Source organism: Neoarius graeffei, chromosome 20, assembly GCF_027579695.1.
Source record: "Neoarius graeffei isolate fNeoGra1 chromosome 20, fNeoGra1.pri, whole genome shotgun sequence".
In the NCBI taxonomy this organism is placed as follows: domain Eukaryota; kingdom Metazoa; phylum Chordata; class Actinopteri; order Siluriformes; family Ariidae; genus Neoarius; species Neoarius graeffei.
Genome location: NC_083588.1, coordinates 38,826,673 through 38,848,718, shown reverse-complemented (window position 1 = coordinate 38,848,718; position 22,046 = coordinate 38,826,673). Strand labels below are relative to the sequence as shown.

Sequence of the window (22,046 nt, the reverse complement as noted above, 5' to 3'; positions counted from 1 at the left end):
TGAGCTTTAAGAAGTGTAGGAAACAGTTACACTCGTACCCAGTGTAGAAGGATCTGTTAGTCATTTTATTTACTCATTTATTAATAGTAGTAACAGGTTTCAGTTGTCAGTACAAAATGAAGGAATAATTTCCCCCATTTGAATGCATCAATTTATTTTGAAAGAATCCGACCAAATCATTATGGGTAAAACTGACTTTAAATAGCCATTACTTTAAATTGTAAGTAATATAGTTTGTAGAAGCATGTCACTTTGTGGGGCATCTAAAGACAACCTTAATTTCGATCATGGATAGAAGAGTTTTACAGAAACCACTGCTCCAGTCACAGATACAAGTTGTCTAATAAGTTACATGTACAAGACGTATTGAAAAAAAAAGTGCAAGAATGAAATTGCAACAAAGTGCAAAAAAAAAAAGCAGACAGTAAGAGATCAAGTGCATGTAAAGAAAATGGACATTTACTGTTCCATACACTGTATTTGAAGATATGTGCAGTGTCCAGTTGTGAAAGGTATAATCAATAACTTGATAGCTCTTTAAAAAAAATACATTTTTTCCTGCATAGTCTCAGACTAAAACACTAATTATTAAACCATTAAAAGGCCAACAGCTGCCACAATATATACCCCGTTTCAACCAAGAGGGAATGGGTTTTTGACCCAGAGCTGTTCAGGATTCTTTGAACCTTGGTACCAGCTCACGAACCAGCCCATGCCTTCACCAGTTTTGAGCAGAACCGTTGCAATCCAGGACACGTCATGAACAAAGGGCGCTGCACAATAGAAGTAAAACCATAGTAGCAAGATGGTGATGTGTATTGATTATCCGTTAACTTTTGTTCCATTATTGCAGATGTTTTAACAACCAAGGAAAAAACAAACCCAAAACAATTCAACCATACAAATGAGCTGACAAAGTAAAATGGGGGGGACCCCTCCAAAGGCTAGCCCCACACTGGAGCTACATCCTCCCCCATTGCATTCATTCTAGTGCATTCTGCTTCCTCTTCAGACTAATAACCCACCTACTGATGTCCAAGTTTATGCTGGGGGGGAAGCTATATTTTTGGTATCAGCTGGGAACCAACTTTTCAGGTTCTGAAAATTTACTTTTGGTCAAAATGCTCCCAACAGTTCAAATTTTGGTGTGCAAGCAAGAACAGAACCTGTTCCCTGTTGGTTGAAAAGGGGCAACAGTAATGTTAATTTTCTTACCCAAGATGTTTGTAAAGAAACATTTAACTAGACCCTGATGAATATCCCTGATAGAGGGTCATTGGTACCTTTACAGTTTTAGTATGCCAATATTTCATGGTGCTGGGGTTTGAGCACTCAACTTTTTTTTGATCAGTAGCCCAATGCTTTCACAAATCTCTGCTTAGAGTTCTCAGTAATCCATCAGAGCTTTTCTGTTGCTAGTTGCGAGACATGACTTTTCTTCATGATCCAGAATATCCATTTCAGACACTGGTGTCAGCAGCTGTTGACATAATTTGGCACACTTCACCAGACATGTTGCACATATCCTGCACCCCCCCCCCAAAAAAAAATAAAAATAAAAACCCCACCGCACCTGACAGTCATGATTTTGGACACCGTGATGTGCGCACACTTCTCAAAGTGCTAAGAATTAAGGCAATTTGATAAGGCCATTTTCTTATGTCAAACTGTCCTTCATATGTAGGCCCAAGTTTGCAAGCAACATTAAGAAAAGCAGTATAAAATTATATGCAGTGTAAAAATAGTAATATAAAAATGTAAAATACATTTCTGGGCCACCCTCAGAAAATGTGACAGTTTTAAACGAAGTCCCCCCCACACACACAAAAAAAAAAAGCCAATAATCCTGGCCCTCTATTATACATGTATTTTAAGAAAGAATTCAACAGAGCAGTTTAAAAAACACTGGTGCATGAATGTTGGAATCCAGGATATTGATCAGGTAAATATGAAATTGAGATGTCAGGGAAATTAACCGATTTTGTGATTTTTCCCAAATGATGATGACGACACTACATGTTAAAAATTTAGTTAGCAAGTTAGGATGGGGTAATAAATGCATAATTTCTGTACTCAGTGACCCAAAAATGCCATGAAAGGTCCTTACTGTTACCCAGTGTTGTCTTTACCATTACTCTATAGCAGGGGTTTTCAGTGTGGTCAGCCAGCCCCCCCTCAAAGAGCAAACAGCGCCCCCCCTCACAATTTTTGTTGCTATACTTAATGTTCCATTCGTATTTTAAAAAAAAATGGTTGTACACATTTTTATTTTTTTCTTTTACACCTTTTAAACATCTGTGCTTTTTAAAACATCTTGTTTTACACATTTTAAACATCTCACAGCATCGTTAGCTAGCACCTCTTGGCAGACAACACACTGTGGCAGTGGAGCATCTTCAGATCCAGTCCATGAAAATTCAAACTTTAAATAATTGTGGTCATACTTCCTTCTTTTTTCAGTCCCCCCCAGGATTTCACGGGCCTTTGTGATTGTTGCAGGCTAAAATGTCTGATGTTGCGGGGGTTTTACAAAAAATTGCGATGAAAGTTGCGGTGTTTGGGTTTTTTGTTGCAATTACATTGCGGGAGGAAGTGAAAGTTGCGAGAAACTGTTGCGATTTTCTCTTTTTATGATTAAAATTGAGTGATAAGTTATTACTGAAAACTATTGATTAAAAAAAACAGACACTGAGAAATGGTTCTATAAAACATCTTTATCAATATAAAAGATTACCAGGACTACAAAAATGCAGAATAGGCTTTACTTATCCAAATGCACCTGTTGGTTCAAAAGTTAAAGTGCATAGAACCTCACAGCACAACATGAAGTTACCTTAAAATATAATATAAATGCCTCAGCTTTCATGTAAGAAAAACAAAAACAAAACTTAATACTAGTACTGTGTGCAGGCAGTCTCTCCTGAAGACTAAATTAAACAATAATTATAAACTAATAAAATAAATGGCTCAGGCTTCATAGAAGAAAAAAAAAAAACAATTTGAACAGAATCTCACAGTATGATGCTGAAGCTGCCTAAACAATGGAAAATAAAATACCATTTTTGCCAAAATGTTGGCATCCATTAATTTCTTGTATTAAGTAAAAAAAATAAAGTGCACACAGTCCTTCACTGTAAACATAACACTTTCAGTAACAGAACTTAAGCCTATATAAACATTGTCTCACACATGCAGTGTTGGCAGATACTGCTGACGTTTTCCAGTCCAAAATATGTTCAAAACCCACCAAAATGCACTTAAAACCGCCCAATCTGGCAACACTGCGCGCATGCTGCTTCTCTTGAACGTATACACAGAAGTAAGGCGGAAGGTAGTTTGTCGACGTCACCTCAAGACGATGCCAACGATTGGTCAAATTTGCGGGAAGGTTGCGGCGATTGGATATAATTGCAACACTGCCCTGAATTCGCAGGGATTGGTTGAATCGCAATATCACGAAATCCTGGAGGGTCTGGTTTTTTGCTTGGCCCAGACTCTGTCTCCTCACTCACTGTAGCTTTAGGTACTAAAAATAGATCCATTTTGTCTCTGGCAAAGGCTAGCTGAAGTTCGCTAAATGTCCGCAATAGTAACTTATTCTCGCTTATGTTTCCTCACGTTGCGCCCCCCCCGAAGAACTCTGGCGCCCCCCAGGGGAGGCGCGCCCCACACTTTGAAAAGCCCTGCTCTATAGGGTAACAGTAGAGAGAACTGGGCATTATTTTTTCATAATCTTCTGCTTTGGGAGTTCATGAGAAATGCTTTTCGTCCATTCAATACATTTACAGGGATTGTAAGTAAAATTAAAGATGTCTTTACCGTCACTTGTCACATTTTCTGAGAATAAGTCAGAAGAGCCATTTCCCACAAAACGCTTAATTTACAAAGAAGCAGAGGGGTCAGCCAGTAAGCCATTCCAGTGAAACCACATATTTCCCTGAGGACAAGGACATCCATAAAGCACCATTTTTTTCTACCCAAGTTTTGAGGATTCACCTGGAAGCACCGATTCTTCCAGTTTTGTCGGTGATAGAAGTAACTCGGGTGATTAGTTTGCAGGCGTGGAACAGTCAGAAGCCACATGTAATAAGAGGACTCCGACGTCTGCACTGCAACCTGGATAACAACGTCGAGTGTCCTTGTTCTGCAGTGGTTCACTGGTGGGTAGCAGTGTGATGCATCAGGAAGAACATTCTTCAGTACCAGGGTCTTACAGAACTCTGGTTTATAGGCATTTCCAAGGCACTTGCTGCTTCCTGCACAGGATGATGAACCTGATCTTCCCCTGTTAACAAAAACAGGAACATTTGCGATAAGACAATCAAAACTAAAATAATTACACAGCTGTAGCCTTTCAATACTTTGTTTTTTGGGGGCCGACAATAGACAGGTGATCTCCAGTGGTCCCCAATATACAAATAGGCCTGAATGACGCATCCGGAGGCAGATGCATCGTTTCAAATTGACTTCCACAGTTTTTAGCATTAGACAAAACTAAGAGGATAATGTAGCCAAGGTAAAAATATTTTAGTCAGTTACAGGTTAAGCTTGGCTCATGTTCAACACAGCAAAAGGCCAATAACTTCTCATTTGTGCCAACTGCACAGAAAACCACAAGGCGGCCATAACATTTTATCATAAGCTTTAACGTTCTCATTATTTACCCTCTGAAGTTCTCTTGTTAAGGATATTTTGCTACATTTGGAGGTGCTTTCATTTAAAAATGGGTGAGACCCAATACAAATGGCTTCCTATTTCTAATACAAGTGCAATGGAGCACTTGCATGTGACGTCACAGCCGATCCAGATTGTGACAGACGCCATCTTGTCGGTCAAACGCCATATTCCGCCTTCTACTTCTACCTTTTCTTCTGGAAAACCCTACAATTCTACTACAACGGCTGCGGCTACAAGCTCTCCCTACCTGTGCACGTTTATGTTTTTTGTGTGTATTTTTGCGTGTTGTTCGTCTGTACTGGACTTCAATATCCACTACAAACGTATGGACTTGCTGTACATTGGTTTCCAGCAGAAAATGACGGTTTGTAGCGATTTCCATCGCATGCACAACATTCCGGACGAGAGAAAAAATATATATATATTCCGGACGAGATAGTGAGACCAGCGGGGTCTCCGTGGATTGTTATCGGAAGCAAAGTGAAGGAGGCAGTGCCGGGAGCAAAAGCGAGGCTGCAGGCAGAGCCGGCCTGTTGACTAAGCTCAGAAAACAGCCACTCAAACCTCCACTGCCAAGCCTCTACCTCTCCAACGCCAGATCCATGTAAACAAGACGGACGATTTGGAATTACCTTATTCTATAATCGGCTAGTCAGTGCTATACTCAATACTTAAGTGACTTACCCATCCAATGAGGATTCTTGTTTACAAGATGCCACATCTGAGTTGCTGACAAATCCTGAATTTCTGTAAAGATAACTGTCCAGAGATTTATAGGCACACAGTGTTTCACCACTGAACAGCGAGGGAAAGTTAATGAGGTAATTATACACGTCCGGGTATTCCGCCCACAGTTCAAAAACTCCGTCCGGTAAGCCATAAGGGTCACAAATCTGTAGATCGTTTATTTTAGACATATCTAGTTATCTGTTCATTAGAAAAATGAGCCGTGTAGTCCGTCGGTTGAAATTGATCCATTCTGTACACAAGTGCAGCAGTATTCAGCGGTGTTTTTGACCGACAAGATGGCGGTTGTGTACTTTCCGGTCACGTGACTGCAAGATCTCTATAAGGTATAACAGTGTTCTGTGTCCTTCCTGGTGTCTTACATGCTCAGTGCAATGGGATTTGACATTTAGCAAAATAAATAAAACCCACACCCTTTTAACTATTAAATGCCTTTCAGACAAACTACTTACATTCACCTGCCACTTTAAGAGAAACACCTGCTCATTCAATTATCCAATCAGCCAATCACATGGCCGTGGTTGTCAATGTAACCACCGTCATCCTACTAAGTGTAGGACAAGTCTACTGTAAAGCCTCTCAATCTGAGGAAGTGGTTGGCTCACTATACATGTGGTTATATTTCTTAACAAAACGCTGTCCACTTGTGATCTGATTACCCAAGGTAGATTTTAAAACCAAGTGTCAATAAGGTCCATGAGTTACTCTACCGATTTAAATTTTGTGTAAAACTGACTTTACCTGACTCTCCACAACCACACATGAGGAATCGGAGGACTGCTTCTAGCATGTGTTGAATCCTCGTGAACCTGGGAACTGGATTGAGAAATAAGGATTGAAGTGCCATACTGAGAAACCCAGTTAACATGTTCCTCCCCCCAAAATGAGAAACATCTCTCCAGAATGCAAAAAATAAAGGATTTAAAAGGTGCCCTTCCACCAAAAGCGTTTAATACTGGCTCTTTTTGAAATACCATAGTTCACTCCGAGTTGCATATGCATGCTGCATGTGAAAATGTAATTCTACTCCCATTCCCTGTATTAGCTTATGAAAGAAAATAGTCGGAAAAACGAGCGGATCAGAAAAAGCCATACGAGGTTACGTCACTTCGAAAATTAGTATTCATGGCCTCGCCCACCTTGGCTTGCGACCGCCCACGGGAAGAAAGTTCAGATTTAAGTGCAAGGAGAGATAGCAGAGCCCATCTCATCAGTAACTAACGAAGAGGACCTCACAGCAAGCTGAAAATATGTCTCAACAAGTTCGTGCCTGTGTTATTTGTGGCAGTAACACATCAACATTGCATGTTTGGGGAGGCTGGGACCTCCCCTGCACGAGTTACGAGCGTTCAAAGTCAGGCTGGAGTCGCCGACAGAAACGAAACCCAAGCGGAGCGCCACGGCTCGCCTCGGGGCGAATTACGTCCCGAGGTGCGGGGCTAGCTCACCCTGGCAGCACTGGTTCGTTGGGGAGAAGGCAGAGGTCGCTGGCTGCCAAGTTTGGGGAGGCTGGGACCTCCCCTGCCCGAGTTACGAGCGTCCAAAGTCGGGCTGGAGCCGCCGACAGAAATGAAACCTAAGCGGAGTAACTTTGCAAGATACAGTGAGAGTAAAAAGTATTTGATCCCTTGCTGATTTTCCCACTAATAAAGACATGATCATTCTATACTTTTAATGGTAGATGTATTCTAACATGGAGAGAGAATATCAAAACGAAAATCCAGAAAATAACTTTAAAGAATATATTTTAATTGATTTGTATTTCATTGAGGGAAATAAGTATTTGATCCCTCTAGCCAAAAGCACTTAATACTTGGTGGCAAAGCCTTTGTTTGCAAGCACAGCTGACAGACGTTTGTTGTAGTTAACCACAAGGTTAGCACACATCAGGGGGAATTTTGGCCCACTCTTCTTTGCAGATCCTCTCTAAATCATTAAGGTTGGTGGGCTGTCGCTTGGCAACTCAGACCTTCAGCTCCCTCCATAGGTTTTCGATTGGACTGAGGTCCGGAGACTGGCTGAGCCACTCTATGACCTTAATGTGGTTCTTCTTGAGCCACTCCTTTGTTGCCTTTGCTGTATGCTTCGGGTCGTCATGTTGGAAGACCCAACCATGGCCCATTTTCAACTTCCTGGCAGAGGGGAGGAGGTTGTCCCTCAGGACTGCACGGTACATGGCTCCATCCATCTTCCCACTGATGCAGTGAAGTAGCCCTGTGCCCTTGGCAGAGAAACACCCCCAAAACATAATGCTTCCACCTCCATGCTTGACGGTGGGCACAGTGTTCCTGGGGTCATAGGCAGCATTTTTCTTCCGCCACACATGACGAGTAGAGTTTAGGCCAAATAGTTCAATTTTGGTCTCGTCTGACCACAGAACCTTCTCCCAATCACTTTGTACATCTTTGAGGTGATCACTGGCATACTGTAGGTGGGCCTCCACATGTGCCTTCTTAAGCAGGGGTACCTTTCGGGCACTGTAGGATTTTAATCCATTGCGGCGCAAAGTGTTGCCAATTGTTTTCCTGGTGACTGTGGTCCCAGCTGCCTTGAGGTCATTCACCAACTCCCGCTGTGTGGTTGCAGGCCGATTTCTCACAGTTCTCATGATCATTGCCACCCCATGAGGTGAAATCTTCTGTGGAGCTCCAGACCAAGGTCTATTGATGGTCATGTTATACTTCTTAAATTCTCACAATTGCACCAATGGTTGTTACTTTAATACCCAGCATCTTGCTAATGTTTTTGTAGCCCATTCCAGATTTGTGCAGGTCAACAATCCTTTCTCTGAGATCCTGAGAGAGTTCTTTGGTCTTACCCATGTTGGAGAGTTTGGAATCTGTCCGATTCTGTGAACAGGTGTCTTTCATACAGGTGATTAGTTAGGTGTCTTCAATTCAGGTAACAAGTTGATTGGGAGTGTCTAACTGGTCTGTGAAAGCCAGAACTCCTAATGCATACTAGGGGATCAAATACTTATTTCCCTCAATGAAATACAAATCAATTAATATATAAAGTTATTTTCTGGATTTTCTTTTTGATATTCTGTCTCTCCATGTTAGAATACATCTACCATTAAAAGTATAGAATGATCATGTCTTTATTAGTGGGCAAACCAACAAAATCAGCAAGGGATCAAATACTTTTTACTCACTGTAGAAGAGGTGAAAAAGAAATGGTCGGAATTTATCTTTGGAACACCACCAGCGAAGTATAATGCAATGTTAGTACTGTGTTCTGATCTTTTCAACCACGGTGACTTTTCAAACTTCGGTGCCTTCAGTAGTGGTTTTGCTTCAAGGTTGTTTTTAATACCTGGATCTGTCGACCACCAGCTCACAAGCTGTAAGTAAAAACATGAACTTGTTTGAAGGTTTTTGTTACAAAATAGCATGTTCATATTCTCCACGTTAGCATGCATGACATGGTCACAAGCTAGGCAGGGATGAGAGTTTCCCGCTTTTCAGTGGATTTCCGCTTTTTCTGAGTAAAAAAAGCGACCTTTTTATATTATGCCAAATCCGTTGAATTTTTTTTTTATTAATTTTGGGGGGGTTGGGGTGTGTTCCTTCATGCTGTTCAAACTTTATTAACTCCAACGATGTTTACACATTATTTGTAAGTCGCTATCTTTAGTCTCGTTTAAATCTCGTTGAATGTGATGTAAAATTTGTGTTATCGACATTGTTTTGACCAATAACAATCAACGTCGAGACCATAATAGCCAAATCAAAACAGTTTTTACAAAAGACACCCACATCTGCTTGTTCTGACCCACTGGAGGTAGCATCACAGTGCTGTTAGTCAATCAGAGCTAAGACGTTTACATGTCATGAATATTAATGAGCAAGAGCTAAAATCCCTGTCGTTCTCCCACCACCCACTCCTCCACCAAACTAGAACAGCCTGAAACAGGAGAACCACAGCATTTTTTTTTTTTTTTCACCAAAACCGGCTCACAGGGCATTCATTCATACTAGAGACCACCGCACAATTAATGAAAAGACGATGCAATGAGACCTTTTAAGCAAGCACTGTAAGGCGGCACTTAAGTTTCTTGATGGTGAAACTGATTGTAATTCTATTTGCAGTACTTAAAGCATATACGCAGAACCATGGCCTCACTTTCGTTTATAAATGCCTTGAAACCTCAAGAGTGGCACAGGAATACTTGAGCATTAACAAACCTAATATAGTAATCTTTCAATTAAAGTGACTCATATAGGTAGCGGTCTGAGTGAATGACCTCGATGTCCATAATGGCACAGCAGGAAGTCTGTCAGGCTCATTGCCATTTCCGCTATACTAAAACAGCTGACTGCAACTCCGATCCTCCATTTTGAGCCAATTTATCGCCATGCCACGTAGACGTGTTGCTGGCAGGTGCAGCAACACGACAGAAGGTGGATTTACGTTGCATTCATGGCCCAAGAATGTTCAAACTGCAAAGATTTGGACGCATTTTGTGAGAAGCTCACGGGCACATTGGGTGCCTACGAAGTGGCCTCTCCTCTGCTCTATACATTTTACTGAAGACTCATACGAGACCTCTGATCTGTTGGAGCGTTGGCTATAAGCCCGTATTGAAAGAGGGTGCATTAACAAAGAAAACAAGAAAAGGAAAGCATTTAATTTAATTTTTTTTTTTTTTAAAAGGAAAGCAAGTTCAGTTGCACCAGTCCTCGCGGAGTGAGCCAAGGGTTGTTGCTAAAACCTGGGATGGAACGGGATGGATATTGCTGCTCTCTCACCCTTACATAAAAGTGAATGAACAAAGAACTGAAAGTCAGATTGTCTCAAACAATGAGCCTTCAAGAAGCGGGAACACAGATGGGTAAGCGCAGACTCATTTGGCTATATTTAAAAAAAAAAAAAAAAAAAAAAAAAAATTACCTGCATTTAGATAAATACATGTAACTTGTATTGTGTGTTTAAGTTACCGGTATAAGATTATTTAATTTGCTTCAGAATGTGATCACCTCAGTTCATCTGATTATTTAATTAGCCTTGTGTTTTATCAGTGATGCATGTACATGTATGTTGCAGAAGTTATAACACCTATCCTGTTTTAATGAGAGTCAACCCACAATCAATGAAGTCAAATCAGTCTTAGTTGAGCAAGTCGGTAACTGTATTTCTTACTTTCACCTTAAATTTTTTTTATATGACTTGTCTATAGCTGTCAAAGGCCTCGGCCTTAAAACCGGTTCCTGCTGTGATGTCACACGCTCAGGGCTGGCTGGCTCAGCTCGAATTACAACTTTGTGGTCAATTTTAACACTTTTTTTATTCCCATTTATGCAGCATACAAGAGTCAAGGATGGAGATACTACCCACTCAAATTTATTTAAAAATCAAAGGCTCTGTGTATCTCCTTTAAGGTGCATTAGAATGAACAGTCACATCACCTCTTTTAAACCTTCAAGTCACGACCAGTAACAGAAACCAAGACAATGAATTGCAGACCTTGTACCAGATTTTTTTTTCCTACTCATTCATTCTATATACTGCTTATCCATTGCAAGTGAGCTGGAGTCAATCCCAGGTGACACTGGGCGAGAGGCAGGGTACACCCAGGACAGCTTGCCAGTCCATCCCAGGCCTAACACTGGGTGAAAGCCATTCATACGCACACCTACGGGCAATTTAGAGTAGGGGTCGACCGATAATCGGCCTGGCCGATATATCGGGCCGATATTCTGCATTTTTAGGGTTATCGGTATCGGCCATAATTTCCACCGATATGCCAATAACATGCCTTTTTGCAGCCATTTCGTTCCTAACGCGACTGTCACTGCACGTCCTTTCCTGCACTCACCTCTGAGTTCAAGAACACGGTCCCGCCCACCACATCTGATTTGTTTGGCACAAGAGATATAGCCAATCAACACGCGTAGCTAAACGCTGTGAACTGTTTCAAGGCGGCCGTACGGGCACTCGGGCAGAAGCAGATCCCAATTCAAGGTAAGGACACGCTGCTTTTACCGCAATAAGTCACAAACACACAAGGTGCAAAAGCACATCGTTATATGTTTACATTCTTCATTTACTACTCGTTAAAACTGTCCATTTGCATCTGTGTAGCCAGGCAAACTTAGCTTATGGAAGGAAGCACTTGAATTAGCCTACAACCAACTAGTCTCACTGAAACTACATGTAACGTTGTCCATAGTAAGCAGTCCCCAGCATAACGTAGGCTGCAGTCATTTTTAAATCCCCGTCTGGAAGAGTTGTGAATGTGTCAGTAGTTCTACTTGAACAGTAGAATGACAGCCAGCCATACAGAGAGGTGGTCAAGGGAAGACGAAATAAAACGTAGTGTGTTCTGTAGGCTAGCGCAAGCCTACTGGCTATTTGTTATGGTGATGAGTAAACTTCATGACGTGACTTGTGCTCAAAAAGCGCATTGCACTTGTATGTTAGGTAACTTTATAAAGCGCTATTTGAACATTTAAACAAGCCAGGTGTGATATGGTGCTAGTAGGCTATGTAATACTGTAGGGAGTTTGTCAGGACGCTTGTTGTGGGCTCAGTAATTGTGTCATGGATGCACACTTGCTTGGATAAACGGTAATGAACAAAATACATCAATTAAATTCTTGACTTAAATGTTATGCTACTTCACATTGCGCTGTAATGTACTCCACTAGTATTTATAATTCTTGCGCAAGTGATTCTCCTCGCTAGCGCTTCTGATTCGGAAGCGATATACTCTTAAAGGAGCAGAGCCGCGGCAATTTATACAAAAAACAGAAACCGCCTCAGTGGACAACATGCAGAGCAACTGTGCTTCCTTCACTACAATATAATCCTCCTAAATTGGGAATATTAGGCTTGGGCATTAAAAGCATTAGAATGTAGATGGTTACATGTTAAGTTGTTACATAATAGGGAGTGATAGCCTACTTTATGTTTGATTTTACTTTTTTTTTTTAAAGATATTTTTTTGGGCTTTTTGCACCTTTATTGGATAGGACAGTGTAGAGACAGGAAATGAGCGGGAGAGAGAGAGAGAGACGGGAAGGGATCGGGAAATGACCTCGGGCCGGAATCGAACCCGGGTCGCCCGCATTCATGGTATGGCGCCTTAACCACCTGAGCCACGACGCCCCCTGATTTTACTTTTTAAAAAATGCTGCAGGCAGCTCCCTACACTTGATTTGTTATTTAAAAACTACTTGAAGTTGGTAAGTCTTACTTAGTTCTTAGTGTAAAAGAATCCAGAGCGTATTGTCATTTATTTTCCACTGAAAATGGTGAGCTGTAATATAGTAGGGGGTGGTGATTTTTTTTATTGGTGAATATTTTATTTTATTTCTCATTTTATTCTAACTAATGTTTGACTTCATTGTACAAATGCTGCTGGCATCTCCCTGCACAAAATTTCATGTTCAATTTTACAATTAAACATACATTTCATGGATATGAAGGTCTGTCAGTGTGTGCTATGTTTAATTTCATGTGAATTATAATGTTTACATTTATCGGTTGCACATATCTATTATCGGCATCCCAATTCCATAATAATCGGTATCGGCCCTGAAAAAAAAAAAAAAAATCATATCGGTCGATCCCTAATTTAGAGTAGCCAGTTGGCCTAATCCGCATGCCTTTGGATTGTGGGAGGAAACCACAACACCCAGAGGAAACCCACACAGGCATGGGGAGAACATGCAAACTCCACACAGAGACCCCAGTCGGCTGTGAGGTTTGAACCCAGAACCTACTTGCTGTGCGGCGACAGTGCTAACCACTACACCACCAGGCCTCCTATTCTTAACCCTACAACACCCAACCCTGACCCGTTAGGTTCAATTATTTATTGACCTGCTTGTTTTAAAAAAAAGTTAGTGAGTTTTTGGATTGAATCATCTCATTTCAAATGACCAGTCAAAAGTAGGGTGACCAATAGGGTGTTCACACGGCACATATTTGCATCGATGCTGCACCGATGTATTTTGTTGCGATACATCTTACACCGGTGTAAATTTTGCGCAGCGTTCACACGTCACAACCCTGCTTACTAGAGAGAAGCGTGTTAGCACCGGTGCAGCCCCACTTGCGGTCACACGGCAGTTTCTGCGACCGTGTTATAGTAGCAAAAACTATTACTATCATTTCCTTTGATAGTAATAAAGTTTTGATATTTCCTTTTATTACTATCATTTCCGATAGTAATAATGCGGAAATGAAATATGCGCATGCGTGAAACTGTACTTTTTCCCGGTTGTCATGGCATCACCAAGCGCCGGGAAAACAACGTGGATGAAGACACCAGTGTTGCCAGATATTGCTGACGTTTTCCATCCCAAAATATGTTCAAATCCGTCAAAATGCACTTAAAACTGCCAAATCTGGCAACACTGGAAGACACGCAGTTCTGTTGTTGTTGATATTCGCCATTTTGGAAGCGCAAAATACCAGGATGCAAGTTATGCAATGCCCGTATGTAATCAACTCTCCTCACGTGTAGCGAGTCTACCCCTGTAGCGTTCAGACGTCCCATTTTATATCGGTGCTGCCCTGCAAACTAGCATTTACTCCGGAGTAAATTTCTTAAACCACCTCCCGAGCAGGCTTAGATTTGCACCGGTTTAAGCAGCTTTCAGGGGCTACACCGGTATAACTTTGTACCGTGTGAACGCTCTACCAGGGCAGCCCCGGTGCTACACCGGAGTAAAAGTTGCTGTGTGAACACCCCTCAAGATGTTTCCGCTTATAACCCTGACCGGCAGACCTGAAAAGAGACTGAAATAAAAAACCAGACCAAAACATCTACCAGTTTTCAGCAGATGCTTCACATTTTGTGCATCACTTTAAAGGAGAACTGAAGGCAAATTTTTCATCAAAATTCTCACTTTATTAAATATAGGAATGCATTTGATAGCTATTGTCACTGCTATAGCAAGTTATGAGTTTTTGAAATATGCCATGTAATACCAGTCCATATGTCAAAGCAATGGTTGTAAATGAGATTCGTTGAGACTGCTGCAAGACATCGTAGGACGGAAGTAAAACATACAGCAGAAGTCAGTGACCAACATCTGCCAATGTTGTCAAAAGACACATGCGCCCTCTGTCGAATGCTGATGCAATCAAGCAGGAAGTTGTGTTTGTTTTGATAGCAATCAGGAAAATTTGAAAAAAAGTAGGCAGTAAGAGTCATTTAAACTCATTTTTGTGGAATATTTCGTTTGGAACAGTTTTCAAAATGGTAGCACTGATACCTGGCTTACACTTCACGTTTCGAAGTCCAGCACAAGTCTCGTGAAGATCGCATGGATAAGTGGCGCCTGCTAGGGCTGTGCGATGTCCCCTTAATTGGCATCGACGATGTTTACAGTGCAAACATCGTGATGGACGATGATATCGTGGGGGGGGGGATTTTAATACCACGTTATTAAATATATTATTATTAAAAGTATTAGATACTCATCCGAGGCTTTGGCACGTAAAGGAAAAAAAAAAAGCGCTAGGTGATGTGGAATATTTGGTCTTGACAACGGATATGTGGTCCAGCTGCAACATGATGCCCTATATGTCAGCTACCGTACATTATGTGGACCGAGAGTGGGCAATGCAGTCCAAATGCCTGCAGACGAGTTTCATGCCAGAGACACATTCAGCGGACAATTTAGAAAACGCATTGCGCGAGACACTTGCCGAATGGAAAATAGAGGAGAAAAAGATCGCCTGCATAACAACGGGGCGAATATTGTCACAGCCATCAGGCAATTGAAATGGCCGTGGTTAGGTTGTTTTGGGCACAATTTGAACCTGGCCATAACCAACTCTCTTGCGCAACAGAGGGCCAGTACAGACCGAGCGTTTGGAGTTTGCCGAGCAGTCAACACTGCGTTTGCGCACAGCTGGCTTCGGAGAAATGAGCTGCGCAAAGCGCAGGTGGAAATGAATCTCCCCGAGCACTCACTGATCACGGCAAGATATTAATCTGCTCTAACAATGAAAGACTAGTATTCAAACTATGAGAAGAAACTACACTTAAGCTATTACTCATTGTTTATTTACACCATATCAATTGAAAATGCGTTTCGGCCTTTAGTGCGCACTTGAACGCGCTAATTTTTCCAAATTTATTAGTGTTTGAATTATTGCACCAGCTTTTAAAATCATGATTTAATATAATTATTTTTTTTTTACTGTCTACATTTATCAGAATCACCTTCATTCTTCCATTTGGTTTGACATTATGGCTTAGAGTGGACCATTTTGTGTCTGAAAGTAGGCCTATTTACCAGATTAAAGTCATTTGACTTCTGCCGAAGTCTGCGCTTCACTGCCGTTTGATAAGGTGCAATATTTCCCGACTGAAGTCGTTAATAGTGGCTATTTGTTTGAACAACATGACAAATTTTACATTAAAAGTATAGTGTAGGCTAAAAAATGAAGTCGAAATTTATTATTAGTAGCATACTGTATTTGTGTAATTCCATGTTATGTTCACTAGCACGTCCCTGCACCATAGCCTACGTGAACAAGCGGTAATAGGATATTACTTTATAATGATTTTTATATATATATATATATATATATATATATATATATATATATATATATATATATATATATATATATATAAAAAACAAAACTAACAAAAAACTAACTTTTTAGGTTAAATAGGCCCAGATGATACCGTATATGCATGTTTATGACAGGAGGGGGCGTGGTATCACGATGGTGGCTCTCCATCGTGATGGATGACCACCATCGTCAATGGACGATGGCATCGTCTATCGGCACAGCCCTAGCGCCTGCCATGGACCAAGCGAACTAAGAAATCAACATGGCTATTAAAAAAAAAAAGCGCCGATAACTATAGCATTTAATTGCAATTGGTTGCCAATACGAGTCACGATATAAGGTTACTAAAACCGAAAACATAATTGAACAACACGTTAAGAAATAAAGCAAGTTTAACAATGACTCCAGTTCTTTAAAGACAGGCTCCAGCCAATAGCAGAGATGTTCTAGAACACCTCTGGCGATAGCATTTCCAGTATTTTGTACAGCAGAAATCAAAGTGATTTCCATCGGATGAAGCCACCTGTCAAAGCTGAATGAATGACTAGTTTAGGCAAAGATTCTAGCGCTCCGCTAAAACGTTGTTCCAGAGCCTTTGCCTAAACTAAAGTCATTCATTCAGCTTTGACCGATCACTTCATCCGCTCCTGGACAAGTGAACCATAGTCTTTTCTTGTAGGCCTAAGTGACATTATCATCTGTTACTTGGCCTTTAAACGTGTAAGCTACCTACATTTTGCGATGTTGCATGACATATTGCTTATCACACTGTACTGAGATGTAGCAGTTGACCTGACGAACCTTAGCCTACTGCAGCTAATGCTAGCAGAAGAAAGCTCAGTGCAGCGCCAGTCAGCTAGCTGAACTTGTTGCTAGATGTAGTGTTGCTGTAACAGAAATCCAGTTGAGGTAAAATTCTAACAGTTCAACGGCATAAGCTAACTTGCACACAAACGTGTGTTCTCAGAGTAGTTGACTATGTAAACCTGTAGGCTTATGGTAATGTTAATATCAGTAATTTGTATAATTTTTGATGTGTAACAGACTACATGTTTTGATTAAGGCTACTCATTTAAGCTAGGTCATCAATTCCACTATGGCTTGAATTTGGGCTATGGGAGATCGGAAATCATTTATCCTCATTTTTATTTATTACCATACCTTGAAATTGCTTGAACTGAAGTAAACTGTACGTGTTGTGCATTTTGTCTGTCACCATCCTCATAGTTGAGGGTCAGCAATCCAGGAAGCCATCGGCTAGCTTTCCTGAATTCTCGTGTGATTATAGCACACCAGAGGGACCCAACCCCTCATTTGATGACGGGTACACGTACACACTTGCGGACAATTTAGAGTAGCCACTCGCCCTAATCTACATGTCTTTGAACTGTGGGAGGAAACCAGAGCACCTACACCCCTTTCCCACCAAGGTGGCGTTTACATTAGACCGTATCAGCGGATCATCAGATTAACGTTTTTAAAACGATTAGCGTGCACACAGCAACACCAATACACGATTCGCGTGCACACAGCAACACCAATACACGGATACGCTCGGCTCCGCAGGCATCCTGCGCTCCAAATCACTCCGCCCTGAACAGCGAGTGCCCTCTGGAGGGTGCGCACTCCGGCCCTGCGCAGCTCACAGAGCACGCGAGTATAGCGCACGAGCAGTGATTTGGGACTGAGCCGCTGTGTGTGTGATCCCAGTGCATATCACTTACCACTTGCAAGTGGAAGGATGGCAAGCCTAAAGACAATCATAACTACACAATGGGCAGTATTTGCAGTATTTTCATACTTTTATACTCTTTAATGAAAGGTGATACAAGGCAGAAGTCCACGCCGTTTTTCAGCAGTCGTGTCACATGACCAACACCAGCGAATCAGGAAGGTGGATGTCACAGTGACGTTGTCCAATGACGTCAGCTAGAGCTCAGCACAGCGTATCCGCATATCTTCATATTCTCAATGTTTACACAGCACCGGACCAGACACGATCTAGATTGAATACGTGGACCCTGGCAGATTCCCGTTTCCCGGCGTTTTAATGTAAACGGACAGTGCATCCGCAAAGAAAACGAGACAGATATGGTCTAATGTAAACTTGGCCCAAAGCAGTTCCAGGGCTGGTTCGGGGCCAGTGCTTAGTTTGGAACCAGGTTTTCCGTTTCCACTGACAAAGAACTGGCTCTGGGGCCAGAAAACCCGGTTCCAGGCTAGCACCAACTCTCTGCTGGGCCAGAGGAAAGAACCACTTACGTCAGCGGGAAGGCAGAGTGGTTAAGACCAACAATAACACCGCGAAAGATGGCCATTTTTAAGCAGTGAAAAGCAGCAGCTGTACAAACGCGAAGTCAGCCATTATTATTATTGTTGCTGCTTCTTCCGTATTGTTTTTGCTTTGATATTCTTACCATGGTTTATGTAAACGTAGCGCCGTAACTGACGTATACAGCGCCGTAACTGACGTGGCTCCGCCTAGCACCGCGAGCTATGGAAAAGCAAACTGGTTCTCAGCTGGCTCGCAAGTTGAACGAGTTGTGAACCAGCACCAGCCCCGAACCAACCCTGGAACTGATTTGGTGGAAAAGGGGTACTAGAAGACATACAAACTTCACACAGAAAGCCCCCCCCCAAATCAGCTAGTGGGCTCTAACCCATAACCTTCTTGCTGTGAGGCGACAGTACTAACCACTGCACCACCCTGTGTGCTTTGCACATTTTTAAATACATTATTCATTACTAGTGACAGCAGCACGGTGGTGTAGTGGTTAGCGCAGTCGCCTCACAGAGAGAAGATCCTGGGTCTGAGCCCAGCGAGGGCTTTTCTGTATGGAGTTTGTATGTTCTCCCTGTGTCTGTCTGGGTTTCCCCCCCCCACAGTCCAAAGACATGCAGGTTAGGCTAATTGGTGGCTCTAAACTGACTATCGGTGTGAATGGTTGTTTGTCTGTGTGCCAGCCCTGCAATGACCTGGCGACTTGTCCAGGGTGTACCTCGCCTCTCGCTCATAGTCAGCTGGGATAGGCTCCAGCTTGCCTGTACAGGATAAGCAGCAACAGATAATGGATGGATTACTAGTGGCATATAATGATTATTTGAATATTTACTAAAACACTTCAGCTAATTTACAATGAGTCTATAAATCTAAACAATGAACCAGAGAGAGATTGTCACATTGTCTTTAAGGTGAACCTAAAGCAGTTGTAGAATAGCGCACTCAGTGAGGAAAATCCAACTTTTTATGCACGGTATGATCAAAATAGATGAAAATCAGAAGTGTCCTCTTTTTTTATGACAAAGATGAACACATTAGATATTGATATTTTTACTGCAAAACCGAAAGTGTCCCTGGTTTCCTTCTCAGAAACCTGATCACCTTAGTCAAAAGGTGAACAAGATTAATTGTAAGATTAGTCATTAATAAAGAATTGATAACGTTGTCACTATTAGCACACTCACTAGGCTCTTGTCACTGTGTGCGCACGCACAGCTTAATTCATACTCTAAACCGAAGCAGCAGTGAAAAATCCTACAGCCACACAGCAGTCAGGGCCCCGGCTTACCCCGCCACACAGCAGTCAGGGCCCCGGCTTACCCCGCCACACAGCAGTCAGGGCCCCGGCTTACCCCGCCACACAGCAGTCAGGGCCCCGGCTTACCCCGCCACACAGCAGTCAGGGCCCCGGCTTACCCCGCCACACAGCAGTCAGGGCCCCGGCTTACCCCGCCACACAGCAGTCAGGGCCCCGGCTTACCCCGCCACACAGCAGTCAGGGCCCCGGCTTACCCCGCCACACAGCAGTCAGGGCCCCGGCTTACCCCGCCACACAGCAGTCAGGGCCCCGGCTTACCCCGCCACACAGCAGTCAGGGCCCCGGCTTACCCCGCCACACTCAAGGGTACTTCAGCCACGGATACACAGAAAAGTAGAGGAAAGACATCTTCACTCCCCAACAGGTCTTCTGGAGTCCAGGGAATTGAACCAGAGACCATCTGGGCCCAATTACACTCGCCTACCTTACAGCGGCAGCGGTGTGAAACGGTGCTCTTCCACAAGTTTACATCACAGTAGGATATAACTCGACGACAGTCATACCAGAACTCAAAAACCACACAAAGGACGGGACACTTGTAGCTTATAAAAGCGATAATGAAAAGTTTAAAAAAAAAAAAAAAAAAAAAACCACACACAGTCGACTCCATAATAAACACCCAGCGGAACGGGCTCGGGCTCAGAAGGGCCTCGAAAGAATAAACCCCGATTTATTAAACACCTACAGTAGTGATTTGTCTCCGAAGACATTTTCACGCAGAAGAAGAAGTTTGTTTCAGGTCACAGAAGCTGTTCTAGATGTTTAGCAGGTTGGTAGGGGTTCTTTTTTTTCGTGAGCTGTGACGCATCGCGTAAATCGCAACAAAAACAAAGGCGTAAAAGCAGCCTGATGTTTCATCCACCGCAATAACCGACAGCAACAGAGCGAAATAACCCAAACCCGGTGCGCTTTAAACCCTTTAAAGCGGGTTCTAGTGCTCGGAGATTTCCTGGAAGTAGAACCCGCTCTATCCGCACTGAAGGGGTCCGAAATCGGCAGCGAGTCGACTTCAAACTAAACCCTGATCACTAATGCATGGCGGCGTTTTACTACTTACCGCTGCGATCCATAACCACCTCCTCCATAACCTCCTCCTCCATAACCTCCTCCTCCATAACCTCCTCCTCCATAACCTCCTCCTCGCCAAAGACACTGGAAGGAACCGAACACGGTGTCTCGCGCTCTTCAGCTTAAAACGCGCAGCGGAGTCCGAAACCACGCGCACAGTGTTGTGACGCGCTTTTCTACCATCCAATAGTGCGGAAGAGGCGGGATTAGATTAGAGGGCGGGATTGCGCATGGATGGCTGCTTTAATTTTTTTTTTTAAATCCTTCTGAATAACCATGCTCGCTCCTGCATCATAATTCTGTATTTGACTACGAAGATGCAGTTTAAGGACATTCTCTCCCTCTCTCACACACACACACACACACACACAAACACACACTATTATAAACAGTAATAAAAATATACCCAACACCATCACTGCAAACCAAGTAGTTTATGCTGTAACTTGCCTTCAAAGCAAAAGAGCGGCCCGTCACTGTCATCCGTTTTGTTTCTGCTTTTCAAATAAATTAAATACAAAACGTAGCATCCAAAACGCACTCCGCAGACACATCTTCAACCCCTTAAACTCACAAAACTTAATAAACCAATCCAACTTCATCCCATATATTTACTGCTATAAAAAATCCTAAATTCGTGCTGTGCACGAAATGAATGAATCACTCCGCGTGCAGCTTTCCCGCCAAAATGACGTAGTTCCTCTTCTTCTTCTTCTTGTTTTATGGCGGTTGGTAACTAGCTTCAATGGTGCATTACCGCCACCAGCTGGACTGGGGTGTGGTACTTGAGTTTAATTTAAAAAAAAAAACTAAATTCTTTTAATTAAACCTGTGTTCCTTAAGAAACTAAATACATACTTGAAGCAGGTTTCACCTGTACTTCTTTGCAGAATGTCCTTCAAGTTTAACACTAATTGTTTCCCTTGCAACTGCAAAATTAATCTTTGTCTTTCTTCCTGGTATTTAGGACATTGCAAAATAACATACTCTGTAGACTCTGGGCTGCCACAGAAATCACATTTTCCACATGCTTTATCATCACCAAAGAACTATTTAATCTTGTGTGTCCAAACCTCATTCTCGAAAAAGCATCCTCCTCTTCCTTACTTCTGTTGGTGTTTCTACTCTTTCCCACTTTGTTCTGGATATTATAAAACTGTCTCCCAGTCTGGCCATTGTCCCATAATGTTTGCCATTTTCCCTTGACTATGTTTTTAATCATACGTTTAATTTCTGCTTTGTTGTAAGCGACTTCAATATCTATGCTGGGATTTCCAGCTGCTTGTTTAGCGCACTTATCTGCCATCTCATTCCCTACAACTCCTATATGAGCTGGTACCCATACAAGAGTTATCTTAACTCCTGTCTTTAACAGATTATTTGCAACTTGTAATATTTCATACACAATGTCCT

At 42.3% G+C, this 22,046-nt stretch overlaps 1 protein-coding gene across 1 annotated transcript; it reads right to left on the bottom strand.

Moving 5' to 3' along the window:
• Nucleotides 1-40: 40 nt before the first annotated feature.
• Nucleotides 41-21,711, bottom strand: LOC132869045 (uncharacterized). The gene is made up of 4 exons (XM_060902400.1): nt 21,707-21,711; nt 20,623-20,748; nt 6,166-6,240; nt 41-4,285 (listed from the first exon to the last, which is right to left on the bottom strand). Exons 1-4 carry the CDS (start codon nt 21,709-21,711, stop codon nt 3,829-3,831), a joined length of 663 nt encoding a protein of 220 aa, XP_060758383.1. The 3' UTR covers nt 41-3,828.
• Nucleotides 21,712-22,046: the final 335 nt, after the last annotated feature.